General features: G+C 40.2%; 1 protein-coding gene across 1 annotated transcript in view; it reads right to left on the bottom strand.

The window, feature by feature from the left end:
- Positions 1–19413, bottom strand: part of TMEFF1 (transmembrane protein with EGF like and two follistatin like domains 1) — a 104424-nt gene that overhangs the window by 21272 nt on the left and 63739 nt on the right. Inside the window, exons 6-7 of the mRNA XM_031014552.3 lie at positions 8414–8562; positions 6147–6212 (exon numbers count right to left, since the gene is read on the bottom strand). Of these exons, the coding sequence (XP_030870412.2) occupies positions 6147–6212; positions 8414–8562 (215 nt within the window). The remainder of the gene's footprint in view (positions 1–6146; positions 6213–8413; positions 8563–19413) is intronic.

Here is a 19413-nt window from a genome sequence, read left to right as displayed (position 1 = left end):
TCCGAAGAGAAAATGTAGTAAGCTGAGAACAAGTTTAGATCTCCAGTCATTCAAAAAGTATTTTTTAAGCATCTATTATGTTCCAGGCACTATGGTAGTTCCAGAAGTTTGAAGCAATGGCAAAACAAACAAGTAAGTACAAGGACCCGCCAGGCAACTGAGTATGTGAAACCAGTGCTTGAAAAAAGATCCAGGCTCGAGAACAAGTGTTAAGGTTCACCAAAGTAATAGCTCAGAGGGGATTAAATATCTGAAGGTAATTAAGAAAGCAAGGAAGCAGAAAAGAATTCTAGAATCATGGTACAAACGGAAGGAGCAGCACTTAGGGTCAGAAAGGCTGAATTCCAGTCGCTGTTCTGCCATTCTATATGGGCAAAACTCCTGCAGCTTCAGTTTCTTCATCTGCAAAATGAGGATAAACTTGGTTGTTATGAGGACTAAATAACATAAATATGTGAAAGCACCTGGCACATAGTAGGGCACTCCATTAATAACTATTAAATGAAAGAATATCCTACTGATGTCACTTATGAACCATAATATTAAATAGCAAGACAGATAACTAACTCACCAATGGTGAGACTGTTGAGCACAGCCAGGTTACTGAACATGAAACTAGGAAACAAAAGTATTAAAAATAACCATAATAACACTGATAATGAACTCAGTAACATAGTGTTTAATATTCATAGTGATCTTAGGTAGTAGATATTACTGTCCCTAATTACAGATGTGATCAGTGAGGCTCAGAGAAATCAACACGCACAGCTATTAGATATAGACCAAGTCTGACTCCAGAGAGCAAGCTCTTAGCCATTACAGTATTATTTCTCCAAGCTATCCTAGGAGATGTGTAGGAAACAGATAAAAAGCAGAATGGCCAAGCACCTGCTCTCCAGGCCAAGTAAATTAGCCAACTTCAAAAAGGAAAGATAAAAAGCCTCAAAAGATGTAACATAACATGGTTTCAGAAACAACAGCAGAGATGTCACCTGCACACAGTAAGAACTGAGCACAGAATGATCCTGCCTAAACAAGCCCTTAGCCAAGTGGTGACAGGCTCCAAGAACAACAACTGCAACTGCTAGTCTCTGAACAATGTGTGTGTGTGTGTGTGTGTGTGTGTGTGTGTGTGTGTGTGTGTGTGTGTGTACAATATAAAAAGTATACTTGGTCATCAAATGGCTCCTTTCACCCACAGAGGCATTCAGAAACAAATCCACCACCAGCTGCAGTGTTTTCAAATACAAAAGATAGTTGTGGTTCTAAGGGATGATGTTATGAAAAAACCCAGTACCAGATGGCTTATCTGCAAAGGCTTGTTCCACTGGCTATCTGTCCTGGTCCAACAGTGTACAACCAAAATAAAGCATGAGGAGTTGCTATTAGCAATGGAGACATGTACCTGGAAGGTAAACCGCTGAGGCCACAACTATATCAACACTGCATCAGTAACCCTAGGGCTCATTATTTCTATAAATCTCTACAGTTAAAAAATTCAAAATATTCTGTCTTGCTTCCCCTATACTACCCTGCACCCCCCCAGCCTTCAACCACTAACATATCCCTCCACACATCCTTCCCTAACCACCGTCTGCTTGGACTCCATTAAGGAATTATCTTCCGCTATATAAACTCCTACCCACACTCCAATGCCTCCCACTCTCCCAATTCTAAACCCCACTGTCCTCCACACCAGCCCTGATTCCTCCTTTCCTAGCCTGCCCACTGTGCCCAGAGAAACACCTTTTCTAACATGAATAGGTTCATCTACCTCAACTACTCCCTTAGAAAATACTCCTTTCATCTTCCTGATGTACCAAGACCACATTACTTCCTAGATTCCCTTCCTTCCCTTTTCCCCTGATGTGCTCGCCACTGTCACTTCCAGCCCAGCATTCCACTCTCAGCTCCCCAGCACCTTCCTCTCTTAGGAGCCTGCTAATCATCCTCTGTATGACTCTCCACCAAGCTCCATGACATTCTCTGATTTCCTTCATTGATCTTAGCGCTTGGCTCACAGTCTTTCCTTTTGATGAGGCATATTTGTCAAAATCGTTTTTAAAAGGACATATCAAAAGAGCTGGACTGAAATATCTAAACAGTCACCAGTAATGGAAATGATATCAATATCTCGCTATCTCAGGTATCCCTGGCCAGCTGCAGGAGGAGAGACTAATGAGGCTCAAGGATGAGACCAAAGATGGGGTGGGGGTTGGGACAAGGTGGAGCTCAGGAACAAAGTGAGAATGTCTTCATAATAATAAAAAGGGTGGTATAGTTAGATTATAGGCTGTATGAGCATATCTTTGAATCAAAATGGTCACATTAAAATGTCATATACCACAGAGAAACTTCCTGTGCAGGTGGAAATGGTATCGATTATAAGATGTGGTATATGTGAAGTATATTCATTGGTCAAGATTTGTGCATTTCAGTGCTATAAATTACACCTTTAAAAACCATAAAATGAGAATAATGATAATCACACGGGTGGAAGTATACAGACAAAGAATGACAATGCTGACAACTGTTGAAGGTGGGTACTGGGTATATGAGGTTTATTATACTATTCTGTTTATATATCATAGATACATGTTTTCTAAATGTCACATACCCATCTCCCATACAACTCATGCTCAATCATATCCTTTATGACTTCAACATCTACAACAGAGCTTCTAACACCCCAATTTCAATATTTACCACAGGTTTTCCAACAGCCCAAGAAAAGCTCTAATTCAGCAGCTATTCTAGACATACAAATGCTCCATTTCACAAGCACTCTTCTCTAAGAGCTAAGTTTTAAAAGACATTTCTTACTGAGCACTATCTTCCAATCTTTCCAGCTTCTTGCTGGTGCTGTGTTCCTGCTTTTCATTTTGTAGCCTCCATCCCCAGATCACTGCCTTACCTACCCAATCTTGGCTGTGTGTTGCAGACGTGGATATTTACTAAGGGCCTCCTATAAATGCTGTGAGAACAAAAAAAATAAATAAATAAAAGCAAATGAGGTAAAAATAAACACAATAAAAATAGAGTTACCTTTTAACCTCTATTTCCTATGAGAACACTTTTACAATTTGGGTTTCATCTTTCATCCTTCATGGAAGAAACTTGGTCCAAGATTGACAATGATCCCCTTGTCTTCAAATTCAAGCATAGTTTAGTCCTTGTCTTCTCATACCTTTCTGTAGTTTTTTAAGCTATTGGCCATCCTTTCCCTCGTAGCTTCTGTGTACTCTTCTTGATTTTCTTCCTCTCAGTCCTCTTTCTGCTTCATCCCAAGTTGGGCCTTCTCTCCTTTCTAAATAATAGTGCATCCAACAGAACTTTCTTCAGCTCTGAAAATGTTCTGTATCTGTGCTGTCCCATATGGTAGTCACTGGTCATATCTGGCTATTGAACATCTGAAATAGGGCTAGAATGCTTTTTTTTTTTCCAAAACAGCGTCTTGCTTTGTCGCCCAGGCTTAAGTGTAGTGGTGCGATCTCAGTTCACTGCAGCCTCAACCTCCTGGGCTCTAGCCATTCTCCCACGTCAGCCTCCCAAGCAGCTGCGACCACATCACGTACCACCACCACGGGTTAATTTTGTTTAGAGACAAGGTCTCACCATGTTGTCCAAGCTGATTTCATTTTAATTTAAATTTAAATAGCTACATGTGGCCAGTAGCTATTATAACAGACAATACTCTCTCTCATTCATTCTTGTGGCTTCAGTTATCACCTCTATATCCAAAGACTGACTCACAAATTTATACTGAACAAAGTGACCTGGATGAGTTCCACAAGCACCTCAAACTCTAAAATACAATCAGTCATCTCCACCATCAACTCCTCTCTTACTTTATTCCAAACACCTTTACCTACCTAATATCCTTAGTTCTGTGAACAGAATTCATCATCCAAGTCATCTGAGCTTGAAGACTTAAGTCATTTTTAACTCTCTATCTCTCATATCTAAGATGTCTATTCCTTTTGACTTTACCTAACTGATATCCCTGCCTCCATTCCAATGTATACAATATGCACAATATTCCTGCCAGGTATCATTCTTTCAAATGGTTAACTTTGTAGCCTTGCTTTTTTCAAATATATTAATGATTCCCCACTGCCCACAAATAAAGTCTAAATTCCCTAGAGTAGCATAGCATTCAACACTCTACACAATCTGGCCCCAAGCTGTCTTTCTAGCCTTGCCTTCTACTTCTACCTCTTAAGCCTCCTATTCTCCAGCCCAAAGGATTCCTTACCTTTCTCCAACACATCCTGTCATAACATTGTGTGCATATCTATGCTCATGCTCTCCTATCCTTAGATATCCTTCTGACTCCTGTTCGTCCTTCATGGTTCACTCAAGTTCCACTTCTTCCATGACATTTCACAGATTCCCACTGTTCCCCAACAAAAATTAATCTCGACTTTTCTGAATTCCCATTGCACTTTTAAACTGTACTACACTTATAGCAATAATCAATCTCTACTTTGTTAGAAGTTGGTTATCTGCATTTACTACATCACAAGAACTTTAAAGATGCATATATTTTAGATATCTTTCTAACTACAAACAGTAAAATGACCAGTATAAATTAGGTACATAATAAATTATATCTACTAACTATGATAATTTCATTTAAATTAGAGATCAATTCTTATGTGTAAAACATTTTCAGTATCTCAAAAGTGGCCTAGGCTCTAAATTATCCATTATCAATGGCACACAAGTGCTTCGGAACACACAATTCCCCAAACTGCCCTAAGTATAAGCTTCCAAATACTGAAAAATGGCCTTCCTATTCTAGTCAAGTACTATCAGTATAGTGAATAAAACTGAAGCTGACCTATTTTGTCTCCTACGAGAATACAGGAAATTTTCTATTTTAAATACAGCATTTTGTTTCAACATAGGAGACATATTTCAGCAGCTTATGGGTTATAACTAACTCAGGTTTCATATGATTCAAGTAAGAGAAGTAACAAATTACTCAATGATAACAGCTACCATTTGTTGAACACTTACAAGTATATCCGATACTGTTCAAAGCACTTAACATATATTATCTCATTTAGTTTTTATGAAACTCTATGAAACAGGTACTATTATCACTCCCATTTTACATATTGTTTAGAAATTAGGTATAAAAGATAGATCACATATCTTTTAATGGGGCAACCAAACAAATGGATAGATGATGCACTTGTAATTCAGCAATTATATAGAGGTCCTGGCCTAGAAGGCCAAAGATATAGACCTGTTTCAGTTAACCAGATACAACCTCATTGATCCTCAATCTTCCCATTGGTCCTTACCTATCAAAGAGCAGTTATAAGAATCAAACAAAATAATGGATGTGAAAACAAGCAAAAAGAGCAGTGGCCTTGAAGTCAAGGGACCTGGAATCCAGCCTCTGCTCCGACCTTTACTACATGAGACCTTGTGTAAATAAAACCTACTGCTTCTTTGAGCCACATCCACTCTTTAGACAAGCACAGAGTACCTACTTATGTGCCAGATATTCGGCTAGGGTTAGGGATACAGAGTGAACATGACAGACAGGTTCTCCTCTCCTCACAGAACTCATAGCCTAGAGGAGGTTACAGATGAATAAAAAGGCAGTTATAATAGAGTGGGCTAAGTGTTCAGAGAGGGGAGTATACAGGAAAGGCATCTAATATAGACTTCAGAGTCAAGGGATATTTCCCAAAATAAAATGACTTCCAAGCTCAGATTAAAAGGATAAGAAGGAATTAATCAGGAAAGGAAATAAAGAGTTTCAGGCAAAGGAACAAGGTTCAAAGACCTGGGCATCGGGCAAGTGTTAACAGGAGATTCTAGAGGAGTAAAGAGGATTTTTATAAAACATATTGAGAGATCTTTCTGTATAACTTCTTACAAGTGCATGTACATCTAAAATTATCTCAATACAGACTTTAATCAAAGAAAGCACATATGAGAGTACCTTATAAAATGAGATGAACTTCAGCTGTTTCTGTTACTATTAATACTAATAATTAACTGTGTTAGGTATATTACTATAGAGAGCAAAGTTAGAGGTGTTGTTATAATGGAAAGAGAACTAATAAGGACAGCTAGTGACCGTATTTCCACAGCTGGCCAAAATTTGGAGATGCATGATTCAGTACCTTTCACATCTGGTCGATATTGTAGTCCATCATCTTTCTTTCCCAACAAACTAGTGTCATCTGTATCTGTAAGAGAAGACAGTTTTCAAATTAAAATATATACAATGGTTAAGTCATATCATGATACTCCCAATAATTCCAAATTATTCCAAGTTCTTCTTAACCTCTGCCCCCTTATCCTGCTCATGTTGTCTATCATTCTCTAAATCAATTATGTCATTTCTGTCTTAGGCCTCTAGGCATCCTAGGTATAAGTGCTCTTTGCATGATGAATAGCCAATTTCATCTATACTTCAGCTCCAATGTCGCCTCCTTTAAAAACTCTTTCCTATGCAAACTAAAACAACACCTACTCTGAGAAGAAAGGGTTAACCCTTTCTTTCTCTAAAAGACAACTGCCTCAAGATTTACCTTCTCCTACCATTGTTACCCTGGAAATATCAGATTAAGATAAATGGGGAATCTCCGCTGTGTTATGAAACACTTACTATAAAAAATGACCCCTGATTTGAGAACTGCACCTGGACTGGGAAGACTATAAATGAGCCATAACCACGTGTTTAGAAGCACAAGCTTCCCAGTACTAGTGGAGGAGGCAAACGAAAGACATAGTTAGGTTTGTGAATGAAAAATTACAGAGGGGACTAAGACAAAACTTAAGGCCCAATCACTCTAAAGGATGCATTTCAATTAAACTCTCAAACTTGACTGATATGGTTTGGTTCTGTGTCCCTGCCCAAATGCCGTGTCTAATTGTAATCCCCAACGTTGGAAAAGGGGCCTTGTGGAAGGTGACTGGATCACGGGGGGCAGATTTCCCTCTCGCTGTTCTCATAATAGTGAGTGAGTTCTCACAAGACCTAGTTGTTTACAAAAGTGCATGACACCTCCCTTTGCTCTCTCTTCCTCCTTTTCTGGCCATGTAAGATGTGCCTGCTTTCTCTTTGCCATCCACCATGATTGTGTTTCCTGAGGCCCTCAGCCATGCTTCCTGTATAGCCTGTGGAACTGTAAGCCAATTATACCTCTTTTCTTTATAAATTACCCAGTCTCAGGTAATTCTTTCTAGCAACGTGAGGATGAACTAATACACTGACCAGGTGCTCTGAACTTGAAATTCCAAAGAGTAGAGTATCATTCAAATATGCATCTTTTCCTCAGAGAACATAGTCCTTCTCTAAGCTAGTCTTCCCACTCAAGCTCTAAATGCCACCCCACTGGGGTGGGGGGACCATACTTCTTCAAGATCAAGGCTAAGTGGGACATCTACCCAGAAGGGGTCCCTGTCAGTAAATGGTGTCCTCTATCATGCCCACACTCAACTCCTACCTAAAAATTGTCTGATGAGCTTCCTGGGTATTCTTTGGTAGTTTAGACCAGAGGTACTGCAATCAATTGTGTAGTGTGTCACAAATAATTTGTTACCAATATAATGTACCAAATTTTGGCTTACAACCTTTTCCCTTTAGCTCAGATAAAAACATAATATCCCTTTAATAAGTCTAAAAAGGGAGGAAGAAGGGAACCAGTAAGCAAGAAAGATGTACAATCCTAGTCCATGAGAGTGTGCCTGGCCCACATATGTGACTGAGGAAATAATCCATCTTCCCAACTCATCTGAATATTACTGGGGAAAGAAAATTGGGAACTCTGGCTTTAGAGACTGAATATTTCTAGTAGGGGTGGAAAACAAAAACTCTTTCTTATATGGTATCATGGTTTCTAAGCTATAACAAAAAGCAAGAAGGGTGAAAAGAATTTTAAGCTAAAGGCAATAATTTTTCCTTACATTCTCTAACTTCACACCAAAATCTGTATCATACATAATATGTACAGGAAAATGATACAGATAATGGAAAAACAAAGTAAACTATTATGCTCTATAAAAAGAGGTTTAACAAATATATAGCAATAACATAGTTTTACTGAAATTAAAATAAGTTATCTAACTCTTAAATAGCTATAGTCATTCCAAATTTGAGATGATATTAGAACTATAAATAATAATTATAATTCCATGTTAGGATCAGCTAGCAACCAAGAACTAACTAAATAAAAAACCAAGAAGCATGGTTTATGTCTTGAGAAGATGAAAATAATGAAAAAAAACTAAATTAGTAATAAAAAATCTGAAATATAAAGTAATAAAAAAATAAAGCTTCGAGGATTTCTCATTTTACAAATTTGAAACACTACCAAATGTACAAATAAGATTACATTTATACAATAATAAAGATGGGTCTCTGAATAAATAAAATGGATTTTACCTGTGCAATGACCAAGATGCCTTATATCAATTTGTTCTTGCTTTATACAAGATGCTTCTCGAACAAAACAGGGATTGTTATAGGAACTCCCATCAGAAGCACACACAGGATTAAAACTGTATCCACTGCAATCTATATTACATACACACCTGTTGGAAAAGACAAAAATTACCTATATTTTACAACAAAAATATTTCACAATGCTGCAACAGCAAAAAAGACCAATTCTTTCTTCTGCTTTCTGTAACAAAAGTCAATATATTGTTTTAAGTCACTGATGAAAGCTTAAGCAAAGTAAATACCTAAAAAAAATTTAGGTGAGGATTTAGAGATAATTTCATCAAGATATTAGGAATCCAGTGGTTTCTCTGGAATTTTCATATCTAGATAAAGTAATCAGGAGATGTCAAATACCAATGACATTAATTAAATAGCAAAATGGCACAGTGTAAAGGACACAGAATTATGAGTCAATGGTCACAAACCTAAATTCTACCCCTAGTTATTACCAGATTTGTATCCAAATTCTTCCTCTAAGTCTTAGTTTACTGATCAGTAAAATGGAGGTAATAATAATGGCCAGGCATGATGGCTCATGACTGTAATCCCAACACTTCGGGAGGCCAGGGTAGGAGAATCACTTGAGCCCAGGAGTTTGAGACCAGCCTAGGAAACAAAGCAAGACCCCATCTCTACAAAATATAAAAAACTTAGCCAGGCACAGTGGTGTCTACCTGTGGTCTCCACTACTTGGAAGGCTGAGGCAGGAGGATCACTTAAGCCCAGGAGGTTGAGGCCGCAGTGAGCCATAATTGCACCACTGTACTCCAGCCTGGGGGACAGAGTGAGACCCTGTCTTAAATAAATAAATAACCTACCTTGCCAAATAACTGGGAAGGTTAAAAAATATAATAGACATGAAATACGTAAAATGGAAACCCTCAAAGTGTTTTCTAGCTACATGTCTACCTGTGTAACTGAGTATCCACTGAACACTGAGTGTTGTACTACAGAGAAGGCAAAAGAAGTCCAAAGCAAGATTACTCCCCTCAAGAATAGTAAAATCTAGTTAGGAATAGAGAAACAAAAATAAAAATACAGAGACTCTCCTGTTTATAGCAACACAGAGGACTAGGAACCTTTACTAACCTTCCTGATAAAAACAACAAAAAACACTGGACAAACATTTTAAAACATTCTCTTAAATACATTCACACGTTGGTAAAAAGTCAGGAATATTTAGGACAGAAGTTATAAGTACACAGGCACAGAGAAAGGTCAACTGAGCTCTCTAAAGCTGATTTTCACTTTGAAGGCATTTGCCAAACTGGGTAAATTCAATTACCAATTTTTTGGCTTTGCAGGCCTGATGTGGTTTGGCTGTGTCCTTACCCAAATCTCATCTTGAAGAGTAACTCCCACAATTCCCATGTGTCGTGGGAGGAACCTGGTGGGGGGGCGATTGAATTATGGGGGAAGGTCTTTCCTGTGCTGTTCTCGTGATAGTGAATGAGTGTCATGAGATCTGATGGTTTTTAAAATGGGAGTTTCTCTGCACAAGCACTCTTTTTGCCTGCTGCCATCCACGTAAGATGTGACTTGCTCCTCCTTGCCTTCCACCATGATTGTGAGGCCTCCCCAGCCATGTGGGTCTGGGGAACTGTGAGTCCAGTTAAACCTCTTTCTTTTGCCCAGTCTCCGGTATATCTTTATCAGCAGCGTGAAAACAGATTAATACAACAAACTGGTACCAGTAGAGTGGGGTGCTGCCGAAAAGATACTTGAAAATGTGGAAGTGACTTTGGAACCAGGTAACAGGCACGAGTTGGAACAGTTTGGAGGGCTCAGAAGAAGACAGGAAAATGTGGGACAGTTTGGAACTTCCTAGAAGACTGGTTGAATGGCTTTGACCAAAATGCTGATAGTGGCACAAACAATAAAGTCCAGGCTGAGGTGATCACAGATGGAAATGAGGAACCTGTTGGGAACTGGAGCAAAGTGACTCTTGTTATGTTTTAGCAAAGAGATTGGTGGCATTTTGCCCCTGCCCTAGAGATCTGTAGAACTTTGAACTTGAGAGAGATGATTTAGGGTACCCAGTGAAAGAAATATCTAAGCAGCAAAGCATTCAAGAGGTGACTTGGGTGCTATTAAAGGCGTTCAGTTTTATAAGGGAAGCAAAGCACAAAAGTTCGGAAAATTTGTAGCCTGACAATGTGATAGAAAAGAAAATCCCATTTTTCGAGAAGAAATTCAAGCTAGCTGCAGAAATTTGCATAAGTTACAAGCAGTCGAATGTTAATCCCCAAAACAATGGGGAAAATGTCTCCAGGGCATGTCAGAGGTCTTCATGGCAGCCCCTCCCATTGTAGGAGGAAAACATGGTTTCCTGGGTAGGGCCCAGGATCCCCGTGCTCTGTGCAGCCTAGGGACTTGGTGCCCTGCATCTCAGCTGCTCCAGCCATGGCTGAAAGGGACCAATGTAGAGCTTGGGCTGTGGCTTCAGAGGGTACAAGCCCCAAGCCTTGGCAGCTTCCACATGGTGTTAAGCCTGCAGGTACAGAGAAGTCAAGAAATGGGGTTTGGGAACCTCCACCTAGATTTCAGAGGATGTATGGGAATGCCTGGATGCCCAGGCAGAAGTTTGCTGCAGGGGTGGGGCCCTCATGGAGAACCTCTGCTAGGGCAGCGTGGAAGGGAAATGTGGGGTCAGAGCCGCCACACAGAGTCTCTACTGAGGCGTCGCCTAGTGGAGCTGTGAGGAGAGGGCCACTTCCAGACCCCAGAATGACAGATCTACTGACAGCTTGCACTGTGCATCTGGAAAAGCCACAGACACTCAATGCCAGTCCATGAAAGCAGCCAAGACGGAGGCTGTACCCTGCAGAGCCACCTGTACCCTGCAGAGCCACAAAGGTGGAGCTGCCCAAGACCATGGGAACCCACCTTTTGCATCGGCATGACCCAGATACAAGATGTGGGGTCAAAGGAGATCATTTTAGAGCTTTAAGATTTGACTGCCCTGCATGGGGCCTATAGCCCCTTTGTTTTGGCCAATTTCTGCCACTTGGAATGGCTGTACTTACCCAATGCCTGTACTCCCTTTGTATCTAGGAAGTAACTAACTTGCTTTTGATTTTACAGGCTTATAGGCAGAAAGGACTTGCCTTGTCTCAGATGAGATGTTGGACTGTGGACTTTTGAGTTAATGCTGAAATGAGTTAAGACTTTGGGTGACTGGTGAGCAGGCATGATTGGTTTTGAAATGTGAGGACATGAGATTTGGGAGGGGCAAGCAGGGGAATGATATGGTTTGGCTGTGTCCCCACCCAAATCTCATCTTAAACTGTAACTCCCACAATTCCCACGTGTCGTGGGAGGAACCCGGTAGGAGGTGACTGAATTATGGGGATGGGTCTTTCCTGTGCTGCTGTCATGATAGTGAATGAGTCTCACAAGATCTGATGGTTTTAAAAATAGGAGTTCCTCTGCACAAGCTCTCTCTTTGCCTGCCACCATCCATGTAAGATGTGACTTGGTCCTCTTTGCCTTCTGCCATGATTGTGAGGCCTCCCCAGCCACATGGAACTGTGAATCCAATTAAACGCTTTCTTTTGCAAATTGCCCAGTGTCTAGTATGTCTTTATCAGCAGTGTGAAAACAGACTAACATAAGGCCTCTGGGAACAGGAGACAAATAACACTGATCCACCTAAGGTGGCCTCTGGGAACATGAGACAAAGAACACTTACCCACCTAAGGTAGGGAGTCTGGAGACCCTAAAAAAGTAGTTATATATATATATCTCAGCATGAAGGTAAACTGGAAATGAGCTGTCATATTCCAAAGGGACTATTTAAAAAATTTAAAAGGTTGCACTGACCCATAACTTTGAAAAACAAAAAGAAAACCAGCTCCCCTGAGAATTCAAAGCCACAAGCCAGCCCTCACACAGATAATTACAACTTAAAATACTACTTGGTTGTTTCGAAAAATCTCAAACCCAGAATTAATTTTAAGGGGTCAAGGACTAGAAGAGGCTCTAGGCCAAGCTTGTCCAACCCACAGCCCAGGATGGCTTTGAATGTAGCCCAACACAAATTAATAAACTTTCTTAAAACATTATGAGATTTGTGTGTGTGTGTGTGTGTGTGTGTGTGTTTACTTCATCAGCTATGTTAGTGTTAGTTTATTTTATGTGCAGCCCAAGACAATTATTCTTCTTCCAATGTGGCCCAGGGAAGTCAAATGATTGGACACCCCTGCTGTAGGCAAATGACAGAAGCAGATGCAATCTTCTATGGAGAAACTCAATTTCATCCTAGACCTAAATGATTTTCCACAGATACAATTCTGAGAAAAATATGCAGCTCAGCCCACAGAGACACATTCAGTCACATACCCACAACAAAGAAATAAAACACCATGAGGAGAACAAATCAATTTTTAAAAGAACCAAACAGAACTTCCAGAAATAAACAATATATTACTAGATATAAGAAATGCAATGGGCAGATTTAACAGCAGATTAGAGAAGCTAAAGGAGAATTAGTGAATTAGAAGACAGGTCAGAGGAAATTAACCAGACCACAGCAGAGAGTCTAAGACATGGTGCATATTTAAAAAAGAGACATGGGCTGGGCGCGGTGGCTCACCCTTATAATCCCAGCACTTTGGGAGGCCAAGGTGGGCGAATCACCTGAGGTCAGGAGTTCGTGACCAGCCTGACCAACATGGAGACACCCTGTCTCTACTAAAAATACAAAATTAGCCAGGCATGGTGGCACATGCCTGTAATCCCAGCTACTCGGGAGGCTGAGGCAGGAGAATCGCTTGAAGCCAGGAGGCAGAGGTTGCGCTGAGCCAAGATCACACCACTGCACTCCAGCCTAGGCAACAAGAGTGAAATGCTGTCTCAAAAAAAAAAAAAAAAAAAAAAGACAGAGAGAGAGATGGAAGAGTCAGAAGATCTAACAAAAATCTCATTAGCATTCCAGGAGTTAAGAAAATGAGGCAGGAAAATATTCTCAGCTACTTCTCTTCAAACTTTCTAAAACTAAAAAAGATACTCATCTAAATATCCAAGAAGCCCAATGAATCCCAAACAGGATTACTAAAAATGGATCCACATACTGAAATATCATAGTGGAATTTTATAATGAGAAAAAGAATATTTTAAAAGCAGCCAGAAAGAAGAGAAAGATTACCTTCAGCGAAGTAAGAATAAGAGGGAAACTGACTTTTCAAAAGCAATACTGAAGCCAAGTTGTTTATAGCTAAAAGTGAAATAGTACCTGCTATGTGCTAAGGTAGAACATAATTCTATTTAAGACAAATCTTTTGAGAATAAGGGTAAAATAAAAGTAACTTGGAAGGAGTAAAAAGTTACAAAATTTGTCACCTGCTGACTGTCAGTAAAGGAAATTCTAAAGGCAATAGAAAAATGATCCTTTAAGGAAAGTCTGAGATGCAAATACGAATGAAGAACAAAGGTCTAAATACATGGGTAATATAAGAACAACAGTGCTCTGTGTGATTAAATTTTTTTAAGCTGGAAATTAAAATACATGATGGTAACAATAGCACACAAGTTTGGAGGAATTGAAATTCAAGTGTTTAAGGAGAACAGTGACATTAAGGAAATTTAGATTGTGATAAGCTGAATATGCATGTTAAAATTGCTGAGGTTACCATTACAAGAAGGAAAATCCAAAACTTCAAAACTACTAGAGAAAAAAAAAAATCCAAAAAAGGCAAGAAAGGAAAAAGAAAAAGGAAAAGCAAGACAAAAGTATAAAATAAGAAAAAAATCAGTATTCACAATATATTTAAGTTGACCACATTTTCCAATTAAATAACAAAGGTAGTTGGCTGGATAAAAATACAAAAGCCAGCTATATGTTGCTTGTAAGATACATGTTAAAATGATGACACCAAAAGTTCAAAATAATAGGAGAGTGAAAGAGATACATCACCCTGGGTATAGAAGAAACCTCGTATGGTTATATTTAATATCAGATATAAAAGATTTTAGGTCAAAAAGGATTATAGGAATTAAAGAAAATCCCTTCATAATAATAAAAATATTTTATTCAGCAGGATAACACAATTCTAAACATTTTAAGATAGTCTCAAAATCTATAAAGTGAAAACTGATATAACCACAATAAGAAATTGCCAAATCCGGCCAGGCGTGGTGGCTCACACCTGTAATCAATCTCAGCACTCTGGGAGGCTGAGGCAGGCAGATCACGAGGTGAGGAGTTTGAGACCCACCTGGCCAACATAGTGAAACCCATCTCTACTAAAAACACAAAAAATTAGTTGGGTGTAGTGGCAGGCACCTGTAATCCCAGCTACTTGGGAAGCTGAGGCAGGAGAATCACTCGAACTTGGGAGGCAGAAGTTGCAGTGAGCCAAGATAGCGCCACTGCACTCCAGCCTGGGCAACAGTGCAAGACTCCATCTCAAAAAAAAAAAAGAAAGAAAGAAAGAAAAAACAAAAAAAAACAAAATTGCCAAATCCACCATGATAGGGTTTAACACACCTCTCTCAGCAACTCATATACCAAGCAGAAAAAATATCAGCAAAACTGAAATCTTAACAGGTAAGGTGACTTGATGCTGGGATTTGCTTTAAATACTTCCCAAAAAAAGGTAAGGATGGAAGAAAAGATGTAACAGAATTAGACTTTTGAAGATGAATAAATGGGTAGGGGTCCGTCATTTTTCTCCTTTTCTGTTTGATGATTTCCTTAATTCATAATGAACTGAAGATCTAAATGTGAAAGTCAAAAACTATAAAGATTTAGGAGATCAAACATAAGACTGAGGAATTTGAAATAAACAATGCCCCATAAAGAGAATAAGAAGACAAGTTACAAACAAAAAGATAAACATAGCCCACATAATCAACAAATAAGTAGTATCCAGAATACATAAATACAAATCAATTTTTTAAATAACATATGTGATCAATGGGAAAGGGGAGCAAAAAAAATAGAAATAAAAGAGGAAACATATAAGAACAACATATGTGAAAAGATATTCAACCTCATTAAGAATCAGAAAACTTAAAATTAAAATCACAATGAGATACCATCCACACTCACGAAATTGGCAAAAGTCGAAAACAAGAACAAAACCCAAGTACTGGCAAGGATGAGGAGCTAAGGGAATTCTCATCCTCTGCTGGTAGTGAGAGGTGACAACGTGCTAGCAGCCCTCACTCGCTCTCAGCACCTCCTTGGCCTCGGCATCCGCTCTGGCCCTGCTTGAGGAGCCCTTCAGCCTGCCACTGCACTGTGGGGGCCCTTCTCTGGGGCTGGCCAAGGCCAGAGCCGGCTCCCTCTGCTAGCAGGGAGGTGTGGAGGGGGAGGCACGGGTGGGCACTTGGCAAGGCCGGCTGGTGCCTGCTGGGCTTCATCAGGGAACAAGCTCCCTCTGGGCTGCCGGAGTGCCCAGGCTAGGTGCCGCAAGGTCCCACGGCAAGTACCATTGAGAGGTGAAGCCGGCTGGGCTTCTAGTTCAGGTGGGGACTTGGAGAACTTTTCTGTCTAGCTAAAGGATTGTAAACGCACCAATCAACACTCTGTGTCTAGCTAGAGGTTTGTAAATGCACCAATCAGTGCTCTGTGTCTAGCTAATCTGGTGGGGACTTGGAGAACTTTTGTGTCTAGCTAAAGGTCGGGTGGGGACTTGGAGAACTTTTGTGTCCAGCTAAAGGATTGTAAATGAGCCAATCAGCACTCTGTGTCTAGCTAATAGGGTAGGGGACTTGGAGAACTTTTCTGTCTAGCTAAAGCTTTGTAAACGCACCAATCAGCACTCTGTGTCTAGCTAGAGGTTTGTAAATGCACCAGTCAGCACTCTGTGTCTAGCTAAAGGTTTGTAAACACACCCATCAGCACTCTGTGTGTAGCTAATTGGGTAGGGGACTTGGAGAACTTTTGTGTCTAGCTAAAGGTTTGTAAATGCAGCAATCAGCACTCTGTCAAAACGGTCCAATCAGTGCTATGTAAAATGGACCAATCAGCCCCCTGTAAAACGGACCAATCAGCTCTCTGTAAAATGGATCAATCTGCAGGATGTGGGTGGGGTCAGATAAGGGAATAAAAGCAGGCTGCCCAAGCCAGCAGTGGCAACCTGCTCAGGTACCCTTCCACGCTGTGGAAGCTTTGTTCTTTCGCTCTTCGCAATAAATCTTGCTGCTGCTCACTCTTTGGGTCCGCACCACCTTTATGAGCTGTAACACTCACCGCGAAGGTCTGCAGCTTCACTCCTGAAGCCAGCAAGACCACAAACCCACCAGAAGGAACGAACAACTCCAGACGCACTGCCTTTAAGAGCTGTAACACTCATCGCAAAGGTCTGCAGCTTCACTCCTGAAGACAGCAAGACTACGAACCCACCAGAAGGAAGAAACTCCAGACACAGCTGAACATCTGAAGGAACAAACTCCGGACACACCATCTTTAAGAACCGTAACACTCATCGCGAGGGTCCGCAGCTTCATTCTTGAAGTTGGCGAGACCAAAAACCCACCAATTCCGGACACAATAGGAAAGCTTACTGGGACAGCAACTTTGGAAAACAGGCATTCTGACGAAAAACTAGACTTGCACACGCCCAACAACTTCACAACAAGGCAAGGCCCTTGAAAATCTCCTACACACAGGCCAGGCTCCAAGGTTCATGCCTGTAATCCCAGCACTTTGGGAGGATGAGGCAGGCGGATCACTTGAGATCAGAAGTTCAAGACCAGCCTGGCCAACATGGCGAAACCCTGTCTCTACTAAAATACAAAAATTAGCCGGGCATGGTGGTAGGCGCCTGTAATCCCAGTTACCCAGGAGGCTGTGAAGCGTGAAAATCACCTAAACCTGGGAGGTGGAGGTTGCGATGAACTGAGATTGAGCCAGTGCACTCCAGCCTGGGCAACAGAGCAAAACTCTGTCTAAAAAAACAAAAAAAAACAAAAAAAAAGAATATCTCCTACTCGTGTATACCAGAAAATGTGAAAGAATATTCACAGCAGTATTATTCATGAAAACAAAAGACTGGAATAATCCAAACGTCGAAAGTAAAATGGACTGTAAAAGAATGTGGTACAGGCAAACAATCAAATTCAACAAGCAGTAAAACTGAATTAACTACAGCTATGTGCATCAACATAAATGAATCTCAAAAACATAATGCTGTGCACGAGAAAATCAAGAAGAATGCATATAGCATGATTCCATTTATACAAAATACAAAAGCAATCAAAAGCCAGATTATAGATCATTAAGGGACCTATCATATGTGATAAACTATAAAGAAAGGAAGGGAATAATTTCTGCAAAATGCAGTATAGCATGTGGGTGAGAGAAAGATGCAATTAGAGAGAGACATGGGAGGCCCTGAAGTACAGTCTGCCTTCCATATCCTCAGGGCCGACTGCAGGGCTTTGAGCGTCCTGAGATTTTGGTATTTGAGGGGAGTATCAGAACGAATTCCCCCCAAATACTCACAGATGACTGTACTGCTAAAATTCTGTTTCTGGCCGGGCACAGAGGCTCACGCCTGTAATCCCAACACTTTGGGAGGCCGAGGCAGGTGGATCACAAGGTCAAGAGATGGAGACCATCCTGGCCAACATGGTGAAACCCCATCTCTACTAAAACTACAAAAACAAAATTAGCCAGGCGTGGTGGCAGGCACCTGTAGTCCCAGCTACTCGGGAGGCTGAGACAGGAGAATCATTTGAACCCAGGAGGCGGAGGTTGCAGTGAACCGATACTGCGCCACTGCACTCCAGCCTGGCAACATGAGAGTCTGTCTCAAAAAAAAAAAAAATTCTGTTTCTTGCCTTGGGAGGTAGATTCAGAAAAGCTCATTTCATTTTTGCGCATTCAATCAAATGTGTATATTTTAGTTTTCATACACTTTTGAATGAATTTTTAAATTTTATAATTTAAAAATTAAGGCAACAGAAAAAAATTTTAGTTCATAAGAATATTCACTAAAGTCAAAAAATATATATTGTACCAAAAATTTAATTTCTGGAAAACAAGAGGTGAAAGAACCAAAGAAAATAAAGTTAGCCAATCACAGAAGGTGAGTTCAGGTAAAAGTTGTGGATAAGGGAGGGGCGCAGACAAATGCAGAGAACAACAATCTACTATGCGTGGGTGAAAACATGTGCACAAACATTTAGTCATAATACCTCTGCATCTAAACAAATATTGAAAGAATGCCATGCTGAAAAGGACTTTAGAAAGCCATCTATTCTGATCTTCCACTCAGTGCAGGGCTCCTCTCAGCAGTATTTGTGACCTTATTGTTACATTGCCCCTGCCAGAGCATCTGTAGCGATAGACAGCTTACTATCTCACCAAGGCAGTGCATCTCATGGGTGAGTGGTTATTACCTGGGCTGAGTCCCAAACATGCATCCTAATTAATTTCCACCCGTTGACTCTAACTCTGGCCTCTGAATTTACATGTAATAAGCCCAAAATATCATTTAAAGATTCAAAGATAATCATTATATTGAATACAAGTTTTCACCTGAAGTTAATTCAATGATTCATTTGTTATATCATCCTCATCACCCTCCAAATTCAGTATCTCATAATATGAGGCCAAGAACAAAACAAGGACTACAGTACAGAGAAGCTATTACCTTAACTGTTCTGGACACTATGCTTACATAAACACAGGAAGGATTGCATTAACTTTTCTGATAACCACATCAAACTTTAGACACATACTCAACTTCTTAAATATACTCAACTCTGTAGGTATGGCCTGCAAAACATGTCACCACTATTGTCTGAAACCCAGGGTTAGAACTTCACATTTATCTCTATCAAATTTTAGATTATCTATCTCAGCATGCTGAAATCTTTTAAACTCTAATTCTATCATGTAACATCTCTTCAGACTGACATATTCATAATGTTGACAAGTCATCAATAAATGCACTGACTAGAACAAAATAAACATAGCCATGTGTAAT

Source organism: Gorilla gorilla, chromosome 13, assembly GCF_029281585.2.
Source record: "Gorilla gorilla gorilla isolate KB3781 chromosome 13, NHGRI_mGorGor1-v2.1_pri, whole genome shotgun sequence".
Lineage (NCBI taxonomy): Eukaryota > Metazoa > Chordata > Mammalia > Primates > Hominidae > Gorilla > Gorilla gorilla.
Note: the sequence above shows the minus strand (reverse complement) of the source record. Positions and strands in the feature narration are given on the sequence as shown.